General features: G+C 38.6%; 1 protein-coding gene across 2 annotated transcripts; it reads right to left on the bottom strand.

The window, feature by feature from the left end:
• Window positions 1–89: 89 nt before the first annotated feature.
• DEK (DEK proto-oncogene) lies at window positions 90–17,742 on the bottom strand. Of its 2 annotated transcripts, XM_058830551.1 has the most exons (11): window positions 17,549–17,741; window positions 15,731–15,874; window positions 13,949–14,050; window positions 13,330–13,439; window positions 11,393–11,487; window positions 9,816–9,936; window positions 8,592–8,774; window positions 6,667–6,799; window positions 4,239–4,387; window positions 2,844–2,912; window positions 90–1,900 (listed from the first exon to the last, which is right to left on the bottom strand). In XM_058830551.1, the coding sequence occupies exons 2-11, from the start codon at window positions 15,861–15,863 to the stop codon at window positions 1,889–1,891; spliced, it is 1,107 nt and encodes a 368-aa protein (XP_058686534.1). In that variant the 5' UTR covers window positions 15,864–15,874; window positions 17,549–17,741; the 3' UTR covers window positions 90–1,888. The 2 variants fall into 2 exon arrangements, with proteins under 2 accessions (XP_058686534.1, XP_058686535.1); XM_058830552.1 differs by lacking the exon at window positions 90–1,900 and having other exon boundaries at window positions 2,832–2,912; window positions 17,549–17,742.
• Window positions 17,743–20,089: the final 2,347 nt, after the last annotated feature.

Below are 20,089 nucleotides of genomic sequence, written 5' to 3'. Positions count from 1 at the left end.
AGTACATTTACATAAAAATCAAAAGATCATTCAAGTATTTGTAAAACATCAAAACTTAATACAAGTAACTTTCTGCTCTTAAGACTGACTTGGAAATTTTTGATGTTTTTAATTGCAAATTAAAAAGTATTCTTTCTGCTAAGACAGTTCAGAGACAAAAACCCACAAAAAACCAAAACAAAACACAAATTAACCTCACAGAAGATATAAAATCCTGGTGCAAGGACATACATTTTAACTATAGTGTCTTCTAAAGAAGAGAAGCCAATAGTTTATAGCAGATGAGATAAAGACAAACAACCTTGTTCCTGTATAGGCTTTGTTTTTACTACACATGTAAGCAAATGTTAGATTAAAACTGATTTACATTTTTGTGAAAGACATTTATTGAATACAAAAAATCCCCATTACATTCAGCCTTTTTAAAAATGGTTACACGCAAAGAAATTCAAAAGTGTGTGTAAGATCAACAGTCTGACTGGCTGAACATTTTCGGAATTTAGATAATTTATGAACCCTTACTTCTCATCTGTACAATAATAAAATTCAAAAAAATACACTTTGTCTTTCCAGCAATACTAGTCAGAGGGATTCTGTGCTCGTGGTGTGAATGGCAGCCCACACTTTGGCAGCTCTTAGTTTTATGATTTTAAGTGTAGGACTTCCCATGTTAGAAACAAGGTGTATGCAGAAGAGTAAACCTAAACAAAAATTTATGCAAAGAGTTTGCTTTGATCCTAAAAGCTGCCAGCCAAAGTTCAAGACTGCAGGCTTACAAGTACCATTGTCCATACTGAGGCAATGAAGCTCAGGTTAAGAAAAGCATTCCCACACAGAAGAGAGGTTAAACATATGTTCACATCAGTGCTGCCCAATTTGGAAGCCCTGTGGATTTCTGAAGCTATCAAGCCTCCAGCTGTATATCTTGGATAGCCACTTCTGAGATGCTAGGCCATCAGGTCAAGACACCAACATAAAAGATATTTTGCAAAGTGAACTTTAGAAATTTTCCTATTGCCTTTGGAGGGATTTTATTTACTACATCCAAGACATTGTTTCAATGTCTGTGGTCTTTGTATAAAGTTAAACTACAGGTTTAAATTCAACGAAACCTAAGCTCATTTTCATGAAACTTCTGCACACCACTTGTTATCACTGTGCCACTGCCTCACACTGACATTTCATGTCATAAATTCAAAGATACCAAGATTAAAAAACTGATTTGCACAAAAGAAATTTGAAATAACTTTATATACACAACAAAAAGCCTTTTAAAAGTACAAAAATAACATCTATATGCCAATTAGTTACCATGCTGTGATAGTTCTTTCAGTGCCTACACATGCAAGACTGATCTAGATTCAGAGTAGTTCTGTATCTGTAGAATTAATCAGAATATAGAAGAGATTAATACATGACTAACTCTTCCTATTGTCAGAATTAATGTCTTCAAAATATCTTTGTAACCAATACTGCAATATTCCAGTCTCTGCATGTATATGTGTAGATAAGCAGCTTTCATCTTAGTCGATTTTAAAATCTCCTGTAGGCAGGTAATCCACGCTAAAAAGCTACGATGGCTTTAATGAATCTAGTTACACAACGCAATTCAAAATGTACAAAACTATAAAAAAGGGAACATTTACTGCCATGCAAGAAACTTATGTATGTTCAACTAAAAATTGAATCAAATGCAGTTCTGTTAAAAAAAACAAAACAAAAAACCACACAAAGCAATTTACATTAACACTCAATATTAGATCAGCAGAATTAGCTCTGACTAAATACCACAAGGGTAAGACAACATTCCTTTTGCTGGTGCCTATCAGATCTTCAAATCCATGGAAACATAAACCCAGGAATCTTCATTTCCCACAGTCAAATCAGATCACGAAATCAACTGAAAAGAGAAATGTATTAGTTTTCTCCTTTTTCTCAATCCAATCACATATAACCTCTCCTTCTGTATCCAATTATCATGAAAATACACTCTCCTTTTGCTTTTGAAAAAAACCCAAAAACATCCCTAGAGCAGACAAATTGCTCTCTTGTGCCTTTGCTGATAGTGACACAGGTATGCACAAGACATAGCAATTCAACATAGCCATGTATCAACATCTCTAAGTGAAGCCACAAGAAAATGAAGTTACTTTATTAACTCCACTAAGTGAACCTCACTTCTACTGTTCCATTTTTACTTTTAGGGCAAGCAAAAGTAATGAAACCTGATTTTTTTTTAACAAATTAGAAAGCTCAGATTGGACAATAAACCCTCTGTCGTAAGTACAGTAGATAAGAGCTGATCTTCAGCACAACAAACTCAAAGGCAAGATCATCATATCATAACTGTACTACCAGGAACACATAAAGAAAAGCTATCTGTCTTTATTCCCTTTTGCTTTAGCTGACAAGTCTGCAGAGCTTGTACAACCTCATGTGCTATTGTCTACGGATGTATGTGGCCAGTGCCTGAATAAGATTATATCTTGCAGCTGAGGTTGTAATTTAAAGCAAATTCATAGATTTCAGAGTACAAATCATTAAAAACTAAGATAATGTTAATTCAAGTTATGCTTACCAAACAAATACATGAGAGTAGTAGTAGCATGCTAAGAAAAGAATCTGAAGCAATTATTTTTTTAAAGAGGGAAACACAAGGGAAAAGGGAAACACAAGGGAAAAAAACCCTAACGAAACATCCAAGGTTTAGGTTTAGGTGAGCACTAAACTTCCAGAATTATATAAGAAGCTATTAAAACTGTGTAAGAGGATGCCATGCCAGGCTGAAGGAAAAAAAAACCTCACCCCAACCCAGAATATTTTCTAAATGATCAAGTCTTTACCTCTTTGACTGTTTTTTTAATGAAGTCTTTTCTGTCAGATAAATCGTAACTAGGATATTTTTCATACACCTAAAAAAAAGTAAAAACAAAACAAAACCACTAAACAAGCCTCAAATTACTTTCATTCAATGGATTGTATGAATAGAAGAAGCTTAAATGAAATTAGGGCAAAAACTGATGTTGGAACTTCTAGTACTACAACTGCTAAAATGCCCTCTGCTAATAGAGAAAGACACATGCTTATTTTCCTGTCCTTATTTGGACCACATAAATATTTAAATGCAGATACTCTTATGTTTGGTCACTGACTAAACTATAATTTTTCACATCAACAAAGTGAAATGTCTAGCTTGCCAGGTCACACAAGTAACAATTCTCCAATTTTTGTTTTAAATGCTCTCTTAAGTAGTCGGATAGGCCTGCATTAGTGAAGGAAGCTAAACAATTAATGAAAAATAAATAAGCCATGGTATTTGATAATAAATAAAACTGTGATCCTTTCAAAAGACTAACAGAAGAGTCAATATATTAGTACTATTGTACAACTGCTCTTTGCTTAACGGCGTGGGAGAGGACCAAACAAACAAAAAAACAGATGCCAACACTGACAACCAATTCAGACTATTTTATTTCAGCATACCAAAATTTCAGGCTTCTAGAATGACTATAAATATGAAAACAAGTTACATAGAGTTTTCTCATAAGTTCTGGTTGAGTTTTCTCAAGACAACTTCTTGAAATTATCAGGAAAACCAAACACGTGAGTTAACCAGAAAATATCAAGGTAACTATATTTGTGTTTTTAGTCACTTTTCCCCCACCTTTCCCTTTTTTGGGCATATGGTTCCCACCTGTTCTGGCAATTAATTGATTTCTTGTTGTATTGATTCCACTCACTAACTCAGCTGAGAACTATCCTGATAGATGCTGATAGGTGACAGCTGAATGGACTTCTAATATGAGGAATATGAACATATGACATATGAAGAATGACTGTGCAAAGTGAGCAGCAGAAATGAAACATGTGAAATGTGAGAAACAGAGCACAGGACACAGCTGTCCCCTATGGACAGCAGCAAACCTGCTGCACTGTCTAAACATGTCAGATATTTTCTCTGTCACACAAGGCACTTGGTCTGGAGGTAATACCGTCACTTCCCAGGTAGCTAATTTTAGTATTTCCCTTTTAATGCTGATATCAGTGTTGCATATCTGAAGATTAAAACTCTCATTATTATAGCTATTAGCAAGTAAATAAACCAATGCAAAACTATCTAGTTTCTGAACAACAGTGCAGAGTACAAGCCTCCATTTCTGAAATGATGATAAAATGATGATAAAAGTCAGTTCACAAAATCCACTACCTCTAAAGACTGCAAAATTGTATTTACTTACCTCCTTACAGATTTGTTTCATTGTAACCTCCTCCAAGTTGGCATTGGCCAACAAATTCTTGACAGTTTCCTTCAGTTCTTCATCTGTGGGTGGTTTCTTCAGTTTTTTAATTAAAGGTTCATCATCTGAACTATCCTCAGATTCGCTTTCTAAATATGAAGAACAATTTGGATTGTAACAGGTTTTCAGTTTGTCCATTTTCTTCCTTAAAAATAGAAGCCATCAGAACTTCCCACAAACATCCAATCCAGATGTTTTCCTTCAAAATAGACATCTTGCTAGACCTGGTATCCATTTAAAAACAAAGCTAACGCTATCAATACTACATTTATTTATGAATTTGTGTAATTATTGATGAACCATCAGTTTAAATATCAACAAGAACTCTAAAAAGTATGGGACTAATTTAATCTATCAAACTAATGGAAAGTACTTATTACAACAATTTTAATTCAGGTATTACATGCCTAAGAAAATAGAAAGTAATTATTTCCTTTAAAAAGGAATTTGTGTTTCTTTTTTCCCCTAGGAGTGCTGTAGACTAGGATCTTGTAATTTTGCAATGTAATTTTGGAAACTTACTATCAAAAAGACGAGAACAAAAAAGGAGAACTTTGTAAATGAAGTTAAGGAGCACAGGACACTCCTACCATCTTTGCCAGCAGAAAAGGAATTAGACTGAATGACTCCAATATCCACTCAGTTCCTCTACTGCCAACAAGATGAAATTCAGAGCAGATGCCAAACAAACTAGATAATGACCTTACAAAATGACCTACTTAACATTTTGATTTTTGTACTGCAAACAGAAATGCAGGAGTAAATAAGAAATTATGAATATCTTATGTAACTTACAGGAAAAACACACATATAACATTTGTGTGTGTATATATATATATATATATATATGTTGATGACAAAATAAGGTGTACACAGAACACAGCCACATTTAGAAGTCAAACTGATAATACACTGAGTTAAGCACAGGCCAGTTGCTCTGCTGAGAAATAAGATTATGAAAGAAATTTAGCATAATTCTATGATTAAAAGTTTACTCACAGCTTTTCACAAAGCACTGACAAGAAGGGTAACTAATCTGACCTGATGCTTGTGGTGTAGCATGCATATGCCACTACCAGCATTAAATAGAGTACTTTGCAGTATGGATATAAACTGCCTTAGTAACTCAGACTACAATTGTGACAGACTTGGCTGCTATCGCAGAGTGTTACAGAATTTAAGGTGGGAAAGGAGCTCTGAAGATCATCTCGTACCAAAGCTGCTACTTGGAACAAGGCCAACATGGGGCTGGTTGCTTGGGACCGTGCCAGGCTGATGTCCAAACATCTCTACCAAATCGGGATTCCACTGCTCCTCCAGGCCCCATTTCTGTGACCACCCACACGGTGAAAGTTTCTTCCCCTAACACATAACTGCAGTTTCCCTGGTGGCAACTTGTGTCTGTCACCTCCCATCCTCTCTCCCTGTGCACCTCCAAGCAGAGCCTGGCCCTGCCTTCCCCAAACTCTCCCATTTGGGAGCTGCAGACCTCAGGATGATTCCACTTCACCTGTCACTTCTGCAGGCCCAGCTCTCTCTGCCTTCCCTTCTGCATCCTGAGCTCCAGCCCCTTCATGATCTTGGTGCCCCCCACTGGCCTCACTCCATGATGTCCATGCCTGCCCTAGGGAGCCCACAGCTGGACACTGCTGCTGAGGCCAGCTCACAGATGCTGAACAGGGGTGCCAGTCACTTCCTTGGCCCCACACTTGCTGCAAGAGCCTCGAGTGCTGTCAGTGTTCCTTATCAGGAGTGCCCATTGCTGAATGGCCCTCAGTGAGCTGTCTGCAAGAACCATCTGGCCCTGCCCAGGCCCTTTTGGGCAAAGGTGTTTGGCAAGACACCACTGCTCCCACCCTCACTACTGCAATCTTTACAGAGCAATTAAGAAACTCAGTGTCTGTATACGCTTCATGCACATCGTGAGATGTGAGAAAAACAACTGCAAAAGGACACATGGAGAAACCATATCTATGTTAACAAAAAACCCATATCAAGCTGCTGAACCAAAGACACACACATGGGATACACACTACTGGATCAATTACAAGATTTGCATAAAGCCACTATAGAGGCCCAAACAGAACTTTACCAATATTCTTCCAGCAAAATGGAGAACTTGGCTGATACTTTCAGTTTATATGCAAATAAAAACTATTCACATACACACAGCAGAAAATACATTAAATACACCCAAACCAACCGTTTTTTTTATTAAATACTGTTTCAAGGAAAGAAGCATCAAGTAGCAAACCAACAATTTACCAAATTCCATTTTCCTTCACAATACAGTGCAAAAGCTTCCTTTCTAATAAACATGCCAGTTAAGCTACAAGGCAATGCATGATGAAAGATTTGAAGAATTTACCTTTTCTAGAACTGTTCTGGTTTTTCTTAGTAGTGCTGCTGTCTGCCTTCTTGACATTTGCACCCTTCACAGCTTTCTTGGTTTTAGAAGTCATCTTTTTAGATTTTTCTCTTTTAGATGCTTTTCTAGGGGGCTACAAATAGAAAATCATAAAGTAATAGGTATTGCTTGAATCTCTTCCATTAAGAGAAATCCATACCTCTTTTTCATAAAAGGAAAAATTTCCACTCTGAGCACAATTTACTCCAGCCACTTCATGCCTAAGTTTCCAAAAGAGCTGGTACAGCAAAATAGATACACTGCCTACATCCAGTATATCAAAAGCTGTCATAACCCTAACTCTTTAAAAATACTGCAATCTTAAAGCTGTACAGAGATTTTCCATTTCACCAGGTCCTATTTTCAAACTCATCTGACAAACAAGTGCTTTTGTAATAATTATGCTTTTATTCCATACACCTAAACTTCAGTTTCTGAAGAATATAGTCCACTCAGACATTGCAGACATATATAACTCCTATCTTCTGAAAGAAAGCAAAGATGACCCACTTAGATCAATGGAGTTTACCACTATGCCTTTTTGTTTGTTAGAATTTTGTTTGGAGGGTTTTAGATTTTTGGTTTTTTTTAAAAACAACTGAGTTCTTAGGAAAAAGACAACTCCTGCCACTGAAACAGATATTCCTCTCCTCACAATAGAAACCCTGTTTTCCTGAAAAAATTAACAGATATGTCAACTTTTAGTATTTCAGCTCTCTTTCAATTTGCCATTTACAAGGAATGAAAAAGGCACAGTAAGAATTAAGGTTGTTTCATGGAGGCATAAAAATTCCCTTGAACCATCTTTTTACATTAAACCAAACACCTATCAAAATGACCCCAACAAAACAAACTGTTAAGTTACATTAATTGCCTTTCAACAAAAGATTGCTACTGTTTCCTATAGCTCAGGCTATTAACAGCCTATTACACTTCCATTTCAAGAGACAGAACATAACCTAAGTAAAGAGTGGACTTTTATTACCACCAGGGGTTCCATAATTTCCGTAAAGAACTTGGGCACCAGCAGTTTGACTAATTGCACTTTGTTGCTGGGGTCTGATAAGGAGTAATGATATTAAACCGAAGGAGGGTTGATTTAGAAGAAAAATAAGGAAGAATTTCTTTTACAATGAGGGTGTTGAAACACTGAAACAGGTTGTCCAGAGAGGTGGTGAATGCCCATCCCTGGAAACATTCCAGGCCAGGCTGAATAAGGCAACCTGATCCAGCTGAAGATGTCCCTGCTCATTGCAGGAGGATTGGATTAGATGATCTTTAAAAGGTTCTTTCCAACCCAAACTATTCCATGATTTGATGCTTCCTGCCTAGTATGCAAAAAGTTTTAAAGAAAACACAAAATACAATGAGATTAAGACACTTCAGAGATTGCAGAGATCTTTTTAAGGCTGCCTACAATGTTGTGCTTACTTTAAGACACAAAACTTGAAGAGAGAGATTAAGATATAAAATCCAGGAGGAATATGGAAACAAGATCCCAAACCAAAGCAGTGAGGTAGGTCAGTGACTCCTACTGAATTCAAAGTTAAGTCCCAGGTATCATATCAAACACTGCATTATGAAATTACAAGTTATAACAAGATGATCTAAGAAATACAATCAATTACATTAGCAATCCTGGCTGCCTCAAAATTACACACAGCAAACGGTTTTATAAGGTGCATACATACACCCAAGCACCAGAACTTTTGCCTTTAACTAAGTGATTCTCTAAATTCAACACACTAAGAATTTAAGAAAACCTCTTAAAAATTGCAGATGTACTCCCTTCTTCAGCTAAACCTCACTCCCCAGTTCTGTGTTCCAAGAGTTACCGACTGAAAGCAATGACATAATGTTGAAGAACAAACAAAGTAACTCATTACCTCATCTTCACTTTCTTTTTCTTCTGAAGACTCATCCTTTTCCTTTTTTTCATCTTCCTCACTACTGGATTCATCTGACAAGATCTCTGGGCACTTGGTGCGTTTTGCTTTTCTTGCTGTTCCAGAGCTACTCCGCTCTTTTTTGCCACCTTTGCTTTGTGGTTTTTTGGACTTTGGCAATGGCTGAGAGACAAGAGATGTGTGTAATCCAAGTAGGAATATAAAAGTAAATTTAAAAAAGATAAATTATTTCAAATCACATGAAAGAACAGTAAAAAACTATAGAGGTGTCTTAACACAACCCAGAGCTACTTTATATACTACACTTAAGCCATAATATTTTGCAGTAAACTTTCAGTAATGAGATAGAGCTGAGCAAAATGAAATTTCATTTCTAAGCTAAGTGCACCCCTTCCCTAAGAAAACACATCTTCAAAGGTTAGAGAAGGGAAGCAAGAAAGGTTCATTCTAGGTTGTTCTTTTACCTACCAAGCCTTTTCTTCTGGCAACAAATCAGTTGATGACTCAGTAGACTTAAAGGCAGAAATTTTGTCACTTCTTATGCAAACCTGCATTTTGCTGTAACTCAGTACCTGTGTCCCTAAAGCTGCATGCTGACCCCTTATTCACATCACTTTCCAGTGTTTGTTTGGAAAAGATTTAATTTCCTGAGCAACAGTGCAACTATTTTAGTATTACTATTAGATTAAAAACTGAAGTCCAAGAAGATTAACAACAGAGTTTAGCAGTCTTGGCAATTGCACTCTGAATCTACTGCACTGGCTACATCCAAGTTTTTGTACCCTGCAACAAATTCCATTTGGTGATGTCCAAATGTGATAACATACATTTGCGAAAGACAGCAAACAGAGGCAACATTTGACACTTGATTTTCCCGTCCTTTCATGTATCTATTCTCCTCCACCCACAAAGCAGAGGCTAAGTGACATTTGGGAATTGATATCCTAATGAGCTCCATGTGTTTGTGCACTAACAGTGTTTAATGGGGACACCCACAAGTAAACAGAATTTCTATTTAAGTTGTCACCCCATTACGGATGCCTGCAGTAGTAGAACTCTCTTTCAAGAAGTCATTCCTACCTCACTAAGTTAGAACAGTAATTGTATTCTTACTGGAAACAAGCAAACAATGAGCAATAGAGAACAGATGCACTTTCCATCAGAACAGAGCTATAAGAGCAAGCATAACAACCTGCATCTTACCTTGCCCGAAGATTTTGGATGCATTAGGAAGTTTAATATTCTGGTTACGAGCTCACTATTAACTCCTGATCTTTCCAAGTCAAGAACTTCACAGATACTTTTCAACATTGCATTTCTAAATCTGTAGGGGGGAAAAAAAAAAAGGAGATTCAGTATCACATCCTAAACAGTCAACATCTGACTGCTAGAAGCTGCTGTCTGGTTTGTGTCTGCCACCTTACAATATATATATGCACACAGTAAACTACATTTCCAGTCTTATCAATGATTAAGCAAAGAATCACCACCGTATTAAATAAAGCAAAATAAAACAGAATTCCCAAATCTGCATGTCTGTATAACAGGATATTTAAAAAAACGTTAAGGAACCCTAGTAAAAGAAGGTATTACATTCTTTATGATGTATAGCCTGAATAGTAAGGTTCTGCAAAATTCATGTTGACCTTTGTTCATCTTTTTCAACGCTGCTACAATATGACAAGCAAGTGTAAAGTCTGGGCAGAAATCAACCACAGAGGCAGAACAAATTAACAAACTGATCAACAGTTTGTGTTCCACACAGCTACAAACAGCAGCAGAAGCTACCACAGTAATGCAAGCACACAGGGCTTTGCACCTTCATATGCAACCCAATGCAATCAGGTTTCAGAATATTTACTGAAGACTAAACTAGCAGTTGTTTCATATAGAAAATAAGAAAAAAAAAAAGTGCAAAATTACTTTACTTTGCACCCTTTTTTGATAGGGGGAATTATCCAATTAAACCTTTGGGAAACAGTCAAAACTGCCATCAGGAGATAAGAGTTTGTCTTGTAGATTCCCATGTATTTGGCAAACTGTACTCCTGGAAAACTGCGTATCTGAAGAAGAAAGATTTGGAAAATCCAAGTTCTGGAAGCCCTACCACTACCAGCAAACAGGAACTAAAAAAAACACCCAGTTTTAGAATATATTTTGTAGCTGTTACTAGTTCTTTCATTTGTTACAACTACCTACACAAATATGCAAGGGCATTTTAAGCCTTTTCAGTCCAGCCAAAACTAAGTTGCAGCAGCTTCTCCTGCTGATGGAAAAGCAACTTATGAAGGGAGACAGTAAAAAAGAAAAAAAAAAGTTTGTGAGACTAGTTGCTAGAGCAATTCTAGTATGTTTAATACATAATAATCATAGACGGCTTTGATTCTGAAGGAGGAAGGTTTTGAGGCATAGAAGGATGCAGGTTTGCACCATGAATAAAGTACAATGTGTTCACAACACTATGCTTGCCCTGGGGAAATAATGCTTTCCTCTCACTTCTCAGATTCTTCTCAGAAGAATCTGCTAGTTAGCATGCAACAATCAGGAATGTAGGAACTGCGAATAAAATGTTCACAATTTAACCCTTAATACATTTCAAGCTGTCTTAAGAGACCAGTTTGTGTGACTAAAATGAACTCGGAAAAAAATTGCAGAGCTCTAGTAAACAGCCACCTGTCTTACAATTTAATTTTAATCTCAAGTAAAATTGTGGATGAAAAAAAGAAAAAATAGATTGCATAGCATGAGTCAAGCTATGTTAAGTATCAAGAGATCATTACTTTTTTAACATTTCTTCCTTCTTTTTATATTGGTCACTTCCTTTTTCAAATGGAAACCCACTGAACTGACCCACATTCTTCTTTAGGGATGCAACCTAGAACAGAGGACACAGATTACTTTTCATTGCAAGCAGTTTAAACTATTTCATCCGACTACAATTGTTAACCTTTCATACAAGAAAATCTGTTCTAGCATTTAGCTTTCTGTAGACAAAACTACACCTTTTAGGTTATAATCTACATGGATTATGCCTTATGATAGACAAACTACAATAATTAAGTTCAATTTCTTGTGACTGTGGTACTTTTAATAACTTACTAGACAGTCACTTGCAGTTTCAAGCTCACTTAGACTATACTGCATGATGATTTACAGGTTTGCAAAACTACAACTTTATGAAGCCTGTTGCATGCTTTGTATCATGTAATTTGTTACAAAATAGGGAATTTTCTTTTTTATTCTATAATCTGCTAAAGCAGATTTGCTTTACTAGCTATTCTGAAGTCTTACATAATTCCATGACTATATTTTTGAACCTCTTATTTATTAGGACCAATATCTGCATTTATGTACCACCCAATCTACAGTTTCTACCATTATACCTGGTGTCTGATCTAGATTGAACTTCCATTCCAATAGCCCTCATAAATGGAAAATTGCTCCCATCAAGATCACAAATGTACTTAAGTTCTTTGTTTTTGTTTCATCTCCTCTTACCAAAAAAAAAAAAAAAAAAAAGGAAAAAAGTTAAAAAGTAACCCCAGATCTCTCAATCTTCTGAGATCTTTATAACACTACCAAGAATAATTTGAACTAGCTTTCAATACTACAAAGCTTATTTTTGCTGTTTCTTCACTAGTTTGTAATTTTACCAAAGCTGAGCTCCTTTTCCAAAGAGCTTTGTCCAGCACCTAAAGAAAATTTGCAGGTGGTACTGGTATGTTTTATTAAAAATGTTAAGTACAATTAAAAGCACATACAAATACGTGCATGCAAGACAAGATCTGACCTTCATTATATCAAACAGCATTCTGAGTTCCCAAAATCTCTGATTAAATAGAATTTTGTCTGAAACCATACTGATATATTTTTTTCTAAATACTTGTGGCAACAGATCATTCTTTGACATTTAAACAAATATTGCATCAGAAGCAGTGGTCTAAGAAATTAGATCACATCTGTATACTAGTACTATTTAATTTCTGGTTACTGTGCTAGCTGTTCAAGTCTCCAAAATTCACCAAAGATATTAAAATTCCAATAGTTACAGTAAACATATAGAAATAGTACAATTTAATCTGCCTCAATTTCACATTTTGCTTCCATTAGCAAGGAAAATGGGTCATATTTACTCTGAAATTTAAGGCACAATCAGTGATACATAAACTACTCCAAGAAAGACTTGCCATTATATTTTAAGTGTCATCCTTAAATACAAAATGGACAATATTTTAATTATCTTAGGAAAACTGTTATATATGAAATCTTAGTAGAGATTTTTATCACTTTTATTTTTCTACTGCTTACTGCAAACTAAGAGAAAAATAGCAGAAAAGCAGCAATGTATTAACACACAGAGTATTTTGAGTGTCACCTGCATGTCAGCAGCTTTTAGCATGTGAACCGTAAATTATTTCCAACTCATCCTTGTAAGGTAATCTAACATTCCACCATTAAAGAAAAAAAAATAAAAAAAAATCTACATTCAAGAGACTTTTGATTTAGTACACCCTGCCACAGGATTTTTATAGGGAGAGAACTTATAGGAGTTAAAAGGAGGAAGCTTATTTAACTGGTCCTGCAAATACCCATTTTCTAAGCAACTTGTAATAAATAGCACTCAAGAAATAGATCCATATGTGCAAATGTAAAAAACTGCACTACAAACACTTTCACTATACATGAGAACTAATGGATATAAGATAGAAATTCTTACAGTGCCTGGTCTGTTGTAGAGGAGTTTGTGCAGGTTCCTAAGTTCGTCTGTTTTCTTTTTACTCAGAAAAAACTGTATCCTCTCAATTTCACAGAGTTTTTGTCCTTTTCCTGAAACAATTAAAATCATTTATGCTATGCATCACATTTGTATTTACCTATGTGTTTATAACTTAAAGTTTCTACTTTTTTTTTTTTTTTTAAAGCAAAGAATTTCCATAAAAGCATCATTATACATTATAATAAGTCAAACATTAAGCAGGCCTTTTCCTATCAGTTAGGCATCCTGACAGGCTCTTTACCTGCCTTACTTGATACTACTTAGATCAGGGTACAAGGATTTGGCATTTCTTTCTATTCTGGCTGCTCCTGCCTTTGTTAGGAGTGGTAAGGTACTGAAGATCCTATTCCAAGTAAGTTTAAACATCATGTAACTTTTACAATTTAAACTGATGCTACAGAATAAAAGAGAGTTTTCATATTTTATAGCATTATTATTTTAAAAAAGATCATGACTCATAAATAAGGTCTCACCTACAACAAATTAGTAATTTCATCTTTTTAGAGTTTTCATTATCATTTCTAACACTCACAATTCGTATGTGAGAAGTCAAGCTTACCTGGTGTAACTGTAAAAGGTTCCTTCTGCAGTGAGGAAACTTGCATGGTCAGTCGGTCAACCTTCTTCTTCTCTCTTTTTCCTTCAACAATGAGACTCTTTTCTGCAAAAGACAGCTTCCTTAAACACGATATTCTTCATTGCAGATCTGACTGAAGTGACAGGCAACACAACACTGACTCTTTGAAATAGCAAATCAAAAATGGATGATGATATAACCAGGTACTATAACACTTTCAAACCTTTGGCTAATAAGCCAGTGTGATTCTATAGAGCTGCATATACATAACTAGAAGTCTCTCCAGTTCTTCACCACAATCCTGTATCCAAGGAAACCTTGAAGATAAGACTGGGCATTTCCTAAAGGTAACTTCACTGTAATGGAGACTGTAGGACTATGTGTTTTCAGAAACCCATCCTTCTTTCCTTTCACTGCCTTTTTCAGATACAAAACTGACCTTGTTTGCACATTCTCTTTGGATGCTGCATTCTGTATGCACACAGCTCCATGCACAGCACTACAAAGAAGAATACTATCACCAGATAGGCAAAAGCAGGGTCCAGGATGCCTGCACACAATTTGTTTCCCACTACTGGACTGGAGAAACCACACATTTCAGCAGGAGAGGCAGAAGCGCAAGTGCAGTGGGACTGTACTACACATCCCAGGGTACACAGAGAAGCACTCCGCAGGGCACTATACAAGTGTCACTAATACTGCAAGAATATTATTCCCAGTAATTCTGGTACTGCTTACTAATGAATACATTTAGATTGTTTTACATATACCCAGCACATCACTAATTTAATGATACCACTCCGAAGAAAAAGCTAAAGCTTCAGCTGAACATTTCATACTGAAATACTTGACACCTCAAGTAATACTATCCTTAGAGCTAAACAGATGGGCTGTCCTGGCTTTAACATCTGAAAGCCACTTCAAAACCTGTATGAACATAATCAGAACCAGAGCAAAAAGATTTTTTTTTTGCTGAAAATCCAGTGACAATTATTCTGCTGTTTTCCAAACAGCATAATCTGTCTTCTTTCTACTGCCTTTCCTAAAGACAAACATCATCTCTTTCAAGGATCAAGAGCATCAATGACTTGGTTTTCACTGTGCCACATTACAGCCATATTTCCAAGAATGCTTTCCTTTTGAAAACAGATGCTTGGAGACTCCACAATAGAAATTAACATTTTTGCATAGTAGTTCCCCCGTCTTCTTTTGTTCTCCTTGACTACCTTCAATTACATACCACAACAAAAAAACCTGCCTTGCTTCCCCCATCCTATCATATTGCTGCAATTTTTATATACCAAAATTAGTCTAAAGGAATTTCTGACCCAATACAATTACATTTGGATACCCAGAAAATTAATTCACTGTAGTTAAGCAAAAACATTCATATTGTTTCCAAAAATACTGCACACTTCGAAGTTTTTCTTTGGCAAACACAGATCACTTCAGAGTGTTACTGGCAAAAAATAATTTGATAAAGGACAATAGCTCCTACAATCATCAAAAAATTTATACAACAAAAAAAATCCCTAGTATAGAAGTCCAGGATGCTGGCAATTCCTTCAATCTTTTCTGAGATAAATCAGCACCACTGTTTTTAGCATTGCCTGATATAGTCTACTGGGAAGCTATTATGACCCATGAGACAGATGCACTATGGCATCTCCTCCATAATAGTACAATTAGCCAAAATCACAGGAGACCGCATTCAATAGCTTGGCATTTATCAAAGAACAACTTATTCAACAGAAAAACAAGTACCCTTTTCTTCTTCTTCCTCCTCCTCCTCTTCCTCATCTTCATCACTTTCCTCAGCTTTGTTTTCAGTTTCAGGTTGTTTCTCATCTGTTTTTTCTGACATTGTATCTTCTTTTGATGAATCAACAGAAGACATGGTGTATGTTTCTGTAGAAAGAGTCAGAGGAAACCATCATCAATGAAACTACATCCATGAAAAGCACAGGAATCTTGCTTTAAAAAATTATCTTCTTGTGCAGCAGAAACAGTGTGCTGGTACTCTCTGATTGTTGACATTGTCTAATCACTGCAGTGCTTGACATATACACAGTACTTTTCAGAACATAAACACAACTTTTCAGAACTTGTTGCCATCCATTCTGCAACTAGTCTGGCTAAGAACACTCTAAAAGGTTATAAATTCTATTCACACACATGTCTTCAAGCTGCTTTTGTGAAACATTCGGAAACACCCACTCAAAGCAGCTGATACTGTTATCTATTAAAAACTGCAGTGTTTTAAGATATCAGCATTTTACTGCACCCTGCTATAAACTCAATACTTATTTTTGATCATGGTTAACTATGCATGCAAGTTTCCTAGTAACTTAAACAGGTTACTTATTTAGGTGGGAAATGGGAACAGAAACATTAAAAAAAAAAAGTTGCAAGCAATTCAAGGAAGAATTAACACTGCTTTCATAATCCAGACAGCTGCTGCATCTTTGGTCATGAAAATACTTCCTGTTTTAATTTCCAGATCTACAACAAAAAAGAATAAATGCTCAATATTTAGCATATTTAAGAGTTTTTCTTAGCATCTGAAGTGGCCTATATGTAAACTTTAAAACTAAAATATCTTAGTTATGCGTGTACCATTTCCCTACTAACAGAAAACATCTATCCAACAGAGCAAGATAACCATATGTCTCATTTTTAAAAATTTTAGCTTTCAAAAATTTTCACCGTTTAGATCTGGAACAGAATTTCACAAAATTAACCATTTTCTTTTTGCAATATTAAAGCCAGTACAAGAGATCAGGTGCAATAAGTAACATTTAAATCTGCTGCTTATATGAAGCATTAGCAGCTGCCAGAGATCAGTCGTCTTCCAAATGACAGAAAACATGAGTTAATATTTATTACCAACAGTACAAGGAAAAGTAAAGCTTCCTGGCTAAATCACGAGAGAAAAATATATCTTTCAGGGTGATACTACCAGTATTTCATTTGTAGTAAGTAATCTGGCATTTTCACGGCAATTACTGGCGTCTACTTGAAGTCATGAGTAAAAGCAAGAGAAGCACTACACACTGTCTTTCCTTCCCCTTTCAAAGGTTACAGAAGAGAGAAAGTTAGAGACTTCTTAGCATTCCACCACCTAGGTTCGGGACGACGTTTTGCTTAGGGGAAAAAGGGATTCACCTCTACCGGGAGAGGGTCTCCCGCCCTCGCCTGGGGCTTTTCAGACGGGGACTCTCCACCTGTCCCCTCTTCCCGGTTTGTAAGCCAGATGCCGGGGCAAAGCCGACGGCGATGCGCAGCGTCCGGTGGCGCCGGCAGCCAAGGCGCCATCGCGTCCCCGCCGGGCGCAGGACCGCTCCGCCCGCTCCCGCCGCAGGACACCGCAGCACCCGGGAAACACCTCGGGCAGGGGCCGGGCCGGAGGCAGCCCCGGTGACAAGCGCCCCGCACACGGCGCGTCCCCGGGGCGGGACGGGCGCCCGGCGCCGCGGCGGCTGCGTTTCATTTTTCTTCGTCAGAATCCGTCCCTGCTTGGCCCGGGCGCGGCGAGGCGGGACCGCTCTCGGGCGCCGTTACGGCCATGGCGGCGGGACCCACCTCAGCTCCAGCCCCGGCTCCCGGCTCCCTCCTCAGGCGCGGCGGCAGCAGCTGAAGGCGGCAGCTGCTGGTGGACGAGGCGGGTCCGGGCGCAGCGACACACACACGCACCGCCGCGGCGCAGCCCCACAGCCGCCAGCCACTCTTTCCCTCTCCTTCTCCCTCTTCCCTCCCTCCCGGAATCAACAAGGTTTTCAAAATGGCGGGTTCTCGGGCGGCGAGGAGGAAGCGGGAAGGCGGCGGCCAATCAGCGCCCGCGGCCCGGCCGGCGCGGGGAGGGCAGGGGAGGGCTGGGGAGGGCGCGCGTCACGCGCTCCCGCCCGCCCGCCCGCGGTGACGTCAGGCCGCGCGCGGCGGCGGGTGCGCGCTCCCGTTGAGGGGAGTGGGGGGGCGGGGAGCGGGCGTTGTGAGCTGTGCGACGTTGTGCTTTCCGTTTTAAAACTGGTACCGTCTGTAACTGCAGCGGCTTAAAAAAAACCAGCTTTAAAATGAGGAATCCACACCTCTTAACATGCCTAAATTGGGCGGTGATTAATATACGCTCCTCAGATTTCCCTTTTGTACACAGAATGTGAGTTGTAGTGTTTCCCAATACCTCTGGCACAGGTTGCACAGAGAAGCTGTGGATGCCCCATCCCTGGAAGTGTTCCAGGCCAGGCTGGATGCGGCTCTGAGTAATCTGGGCTAGTGCAAGGTGTCTGCCCACATCAGGCAGGCTGGGACGAGATTATCTCTAAGGTCCCTTCCAACCCAAATCGTTCTACATTTTTAAGCACTTAGTAGTATTTATGTTACACATATATCCTACTTTTACTACCAGTTCTACGTGACTATGCTTCACGCGCGCCTACGATGAACAATTCCCAGGAACGTGGCATTCTTCCCACTTCTTCTGTGTTACTCCAACGCGGCTCCTCCCCGCGGGGGCTGGCGCAAAGCGCCCGTGCCGTGCCGCCGTTCCGTGCACGGGATCCCGGCGCGCATCCCTGCGGTGGCGGCGCGGGCGGGCCTGCGCGGCTGCAACGGGCGCGTCTCGCTCGGGGCGTTGCGGCCAACGGGAGGGAACGGCTGAGGAGTGAGGTCGCCTCCTCACTCCTGCAAAATGTAGGGTCACAGGCGGCCCCCGAAAGAGCCGAGGGCCAGTCCCACTCAACGCGCTGTGGCCCGAGTTCAAGTCTTCAGTTTAAGACTTAATATTGGAGCCTGGAGAGGAGGCCAGGCTGATCTCCACGTTGCCTTCAACCGGAGTCGGGAGTAGACAGACGGTATGTTGAAGGAAAGCAGCCCGAACTAGCAAGTGCAGGTGACTTGTCTGAAAGCCGTGTTATCCCGAGAGCAGTTTCCTGGCTAGTGCGAGGAGCTGTCGGTATATGGCTATTCCTTTGCAAGGGACCAGGTGAAGGGACAGTAAAAGAGGAAATGAGAAGAGTGTCACACTTCCGTGAATTGGTCATCTTAGCTGCATGCCAAGCATAGTCCCCTAGAATTGGTGGTAAATCCAGGAAATAAGTGTAACACAAATACTACAAAATATTTAGAATCAAAGAATGGTTTGAGTTGGAAGGGACCTTAAAGACCATCAGGTACCAATCCCCCTGCTGTGGGCAAGGACACCTTCCACTAGAACAGGCTGCTCAGAGCCCCATCCAGCCTGGCCTGGAACACTTACAGGGATCAGGCATCCACAGCTGGAGTGGGCAATCTGTAGGATAAATATATTAGGAAATACTACAATTTATATACTATGTAGAAAGGGAAAGTCTGGGGAGTGTATGTTAATCACTGCCCAATTTAGCCAAGAGAGATGCAGATTCCTTATTTTAAAGCTTTTTTTAAAGCTGGTGCAATCACAGATGGCGGTCATTTTAAAAGGGAAAATGTAAATTATTTACCAACAATACGTAATTAGACAAGCTTATTGTTAACACACAATAAGGAGACAGAAATATCGCTGAGCCACGGGCTACACAAATGGCACAAGACAGATGTTTGAAGACAACAAACTACTTCCTGTAAGATGAATAGGTTTGAATTAATACAGAATTGTGACAAGACATCCAAAGGCTGTGCTTCAGGTTGTGATGATAAATTAGATAGTCATTTTGTTAAGAGGGATGTGTTTACCCAATGGAAATTATTTGCCTAAATGAATTACATATGTTGGTATTCTACACATGCCACATTAGATGCACCTTCATCTTGAGGAGAAATAGAAGATAATGGTTTCATTGAGCCTTCTAGTGAAGTCATACCACTTTAGTAGCTGACAGACCCTTAAACCAAATCCAGTATTTTAGGAATTGATATACTCAGTGCAGGTAAATTTAATTTTGTCACAGGTTCCTCTGGCAGAACTTCAACAGCTATGATAACTTCTCTTGATTGTGTTTTTTTGAAACCTCCTCTGCCCTTCATAGTATCTTTTTGATTTACAGCTTTATGCAGTAGTTTCAGTAAGCTCTTTATAGTTTAATAATTGGTTGTTGCATCTCCCAGTTAAGACCGAGGCAATAGGGGTTGAGAAGACTTCAGAAAAAATCT

Source organism: Poecile atricapillus, chromosome 2 (assembly GCF_030490865.1).
Source record: "Poecile atricapillus isolate bPoeAtr1 chromosome 2, bPoeAtr1.hap1, whole genome shotgun sequence".
In the NCBI taxonomy this organism is placed as follows: Eukaryota; Metazoa; Chordata; class Aves; order Passeriformes; family Paridae; genus Poecile; species Poecile atricapillus.
This window is presented reverse-complemented; position numbering and strand designations above follow the sequence as displayed.

Coding starts and splice junctions, on each gene's coding strand:
- DEK (XM_058830552.1), bottom strand. CDS start 15,863: ATGTCTTCTGTTGATTCATCAAAAGAAGATACAATGTCAGAAAAAACA. Junction 11,488..13,329: donor TCTACAACAGACCAGGCACT/GTAAGAATTTCT, acceptor CCTCTGTTCTAG/GTTGCATCCCTAAAGAAGAA. Junction 4,388..6,666: donor CCAGAACAGTTCTAGAAAAG/GTAAATTCTTCA, acceptor CTTCATATTTAG/AAAGCGAATCTGAGGATAGT.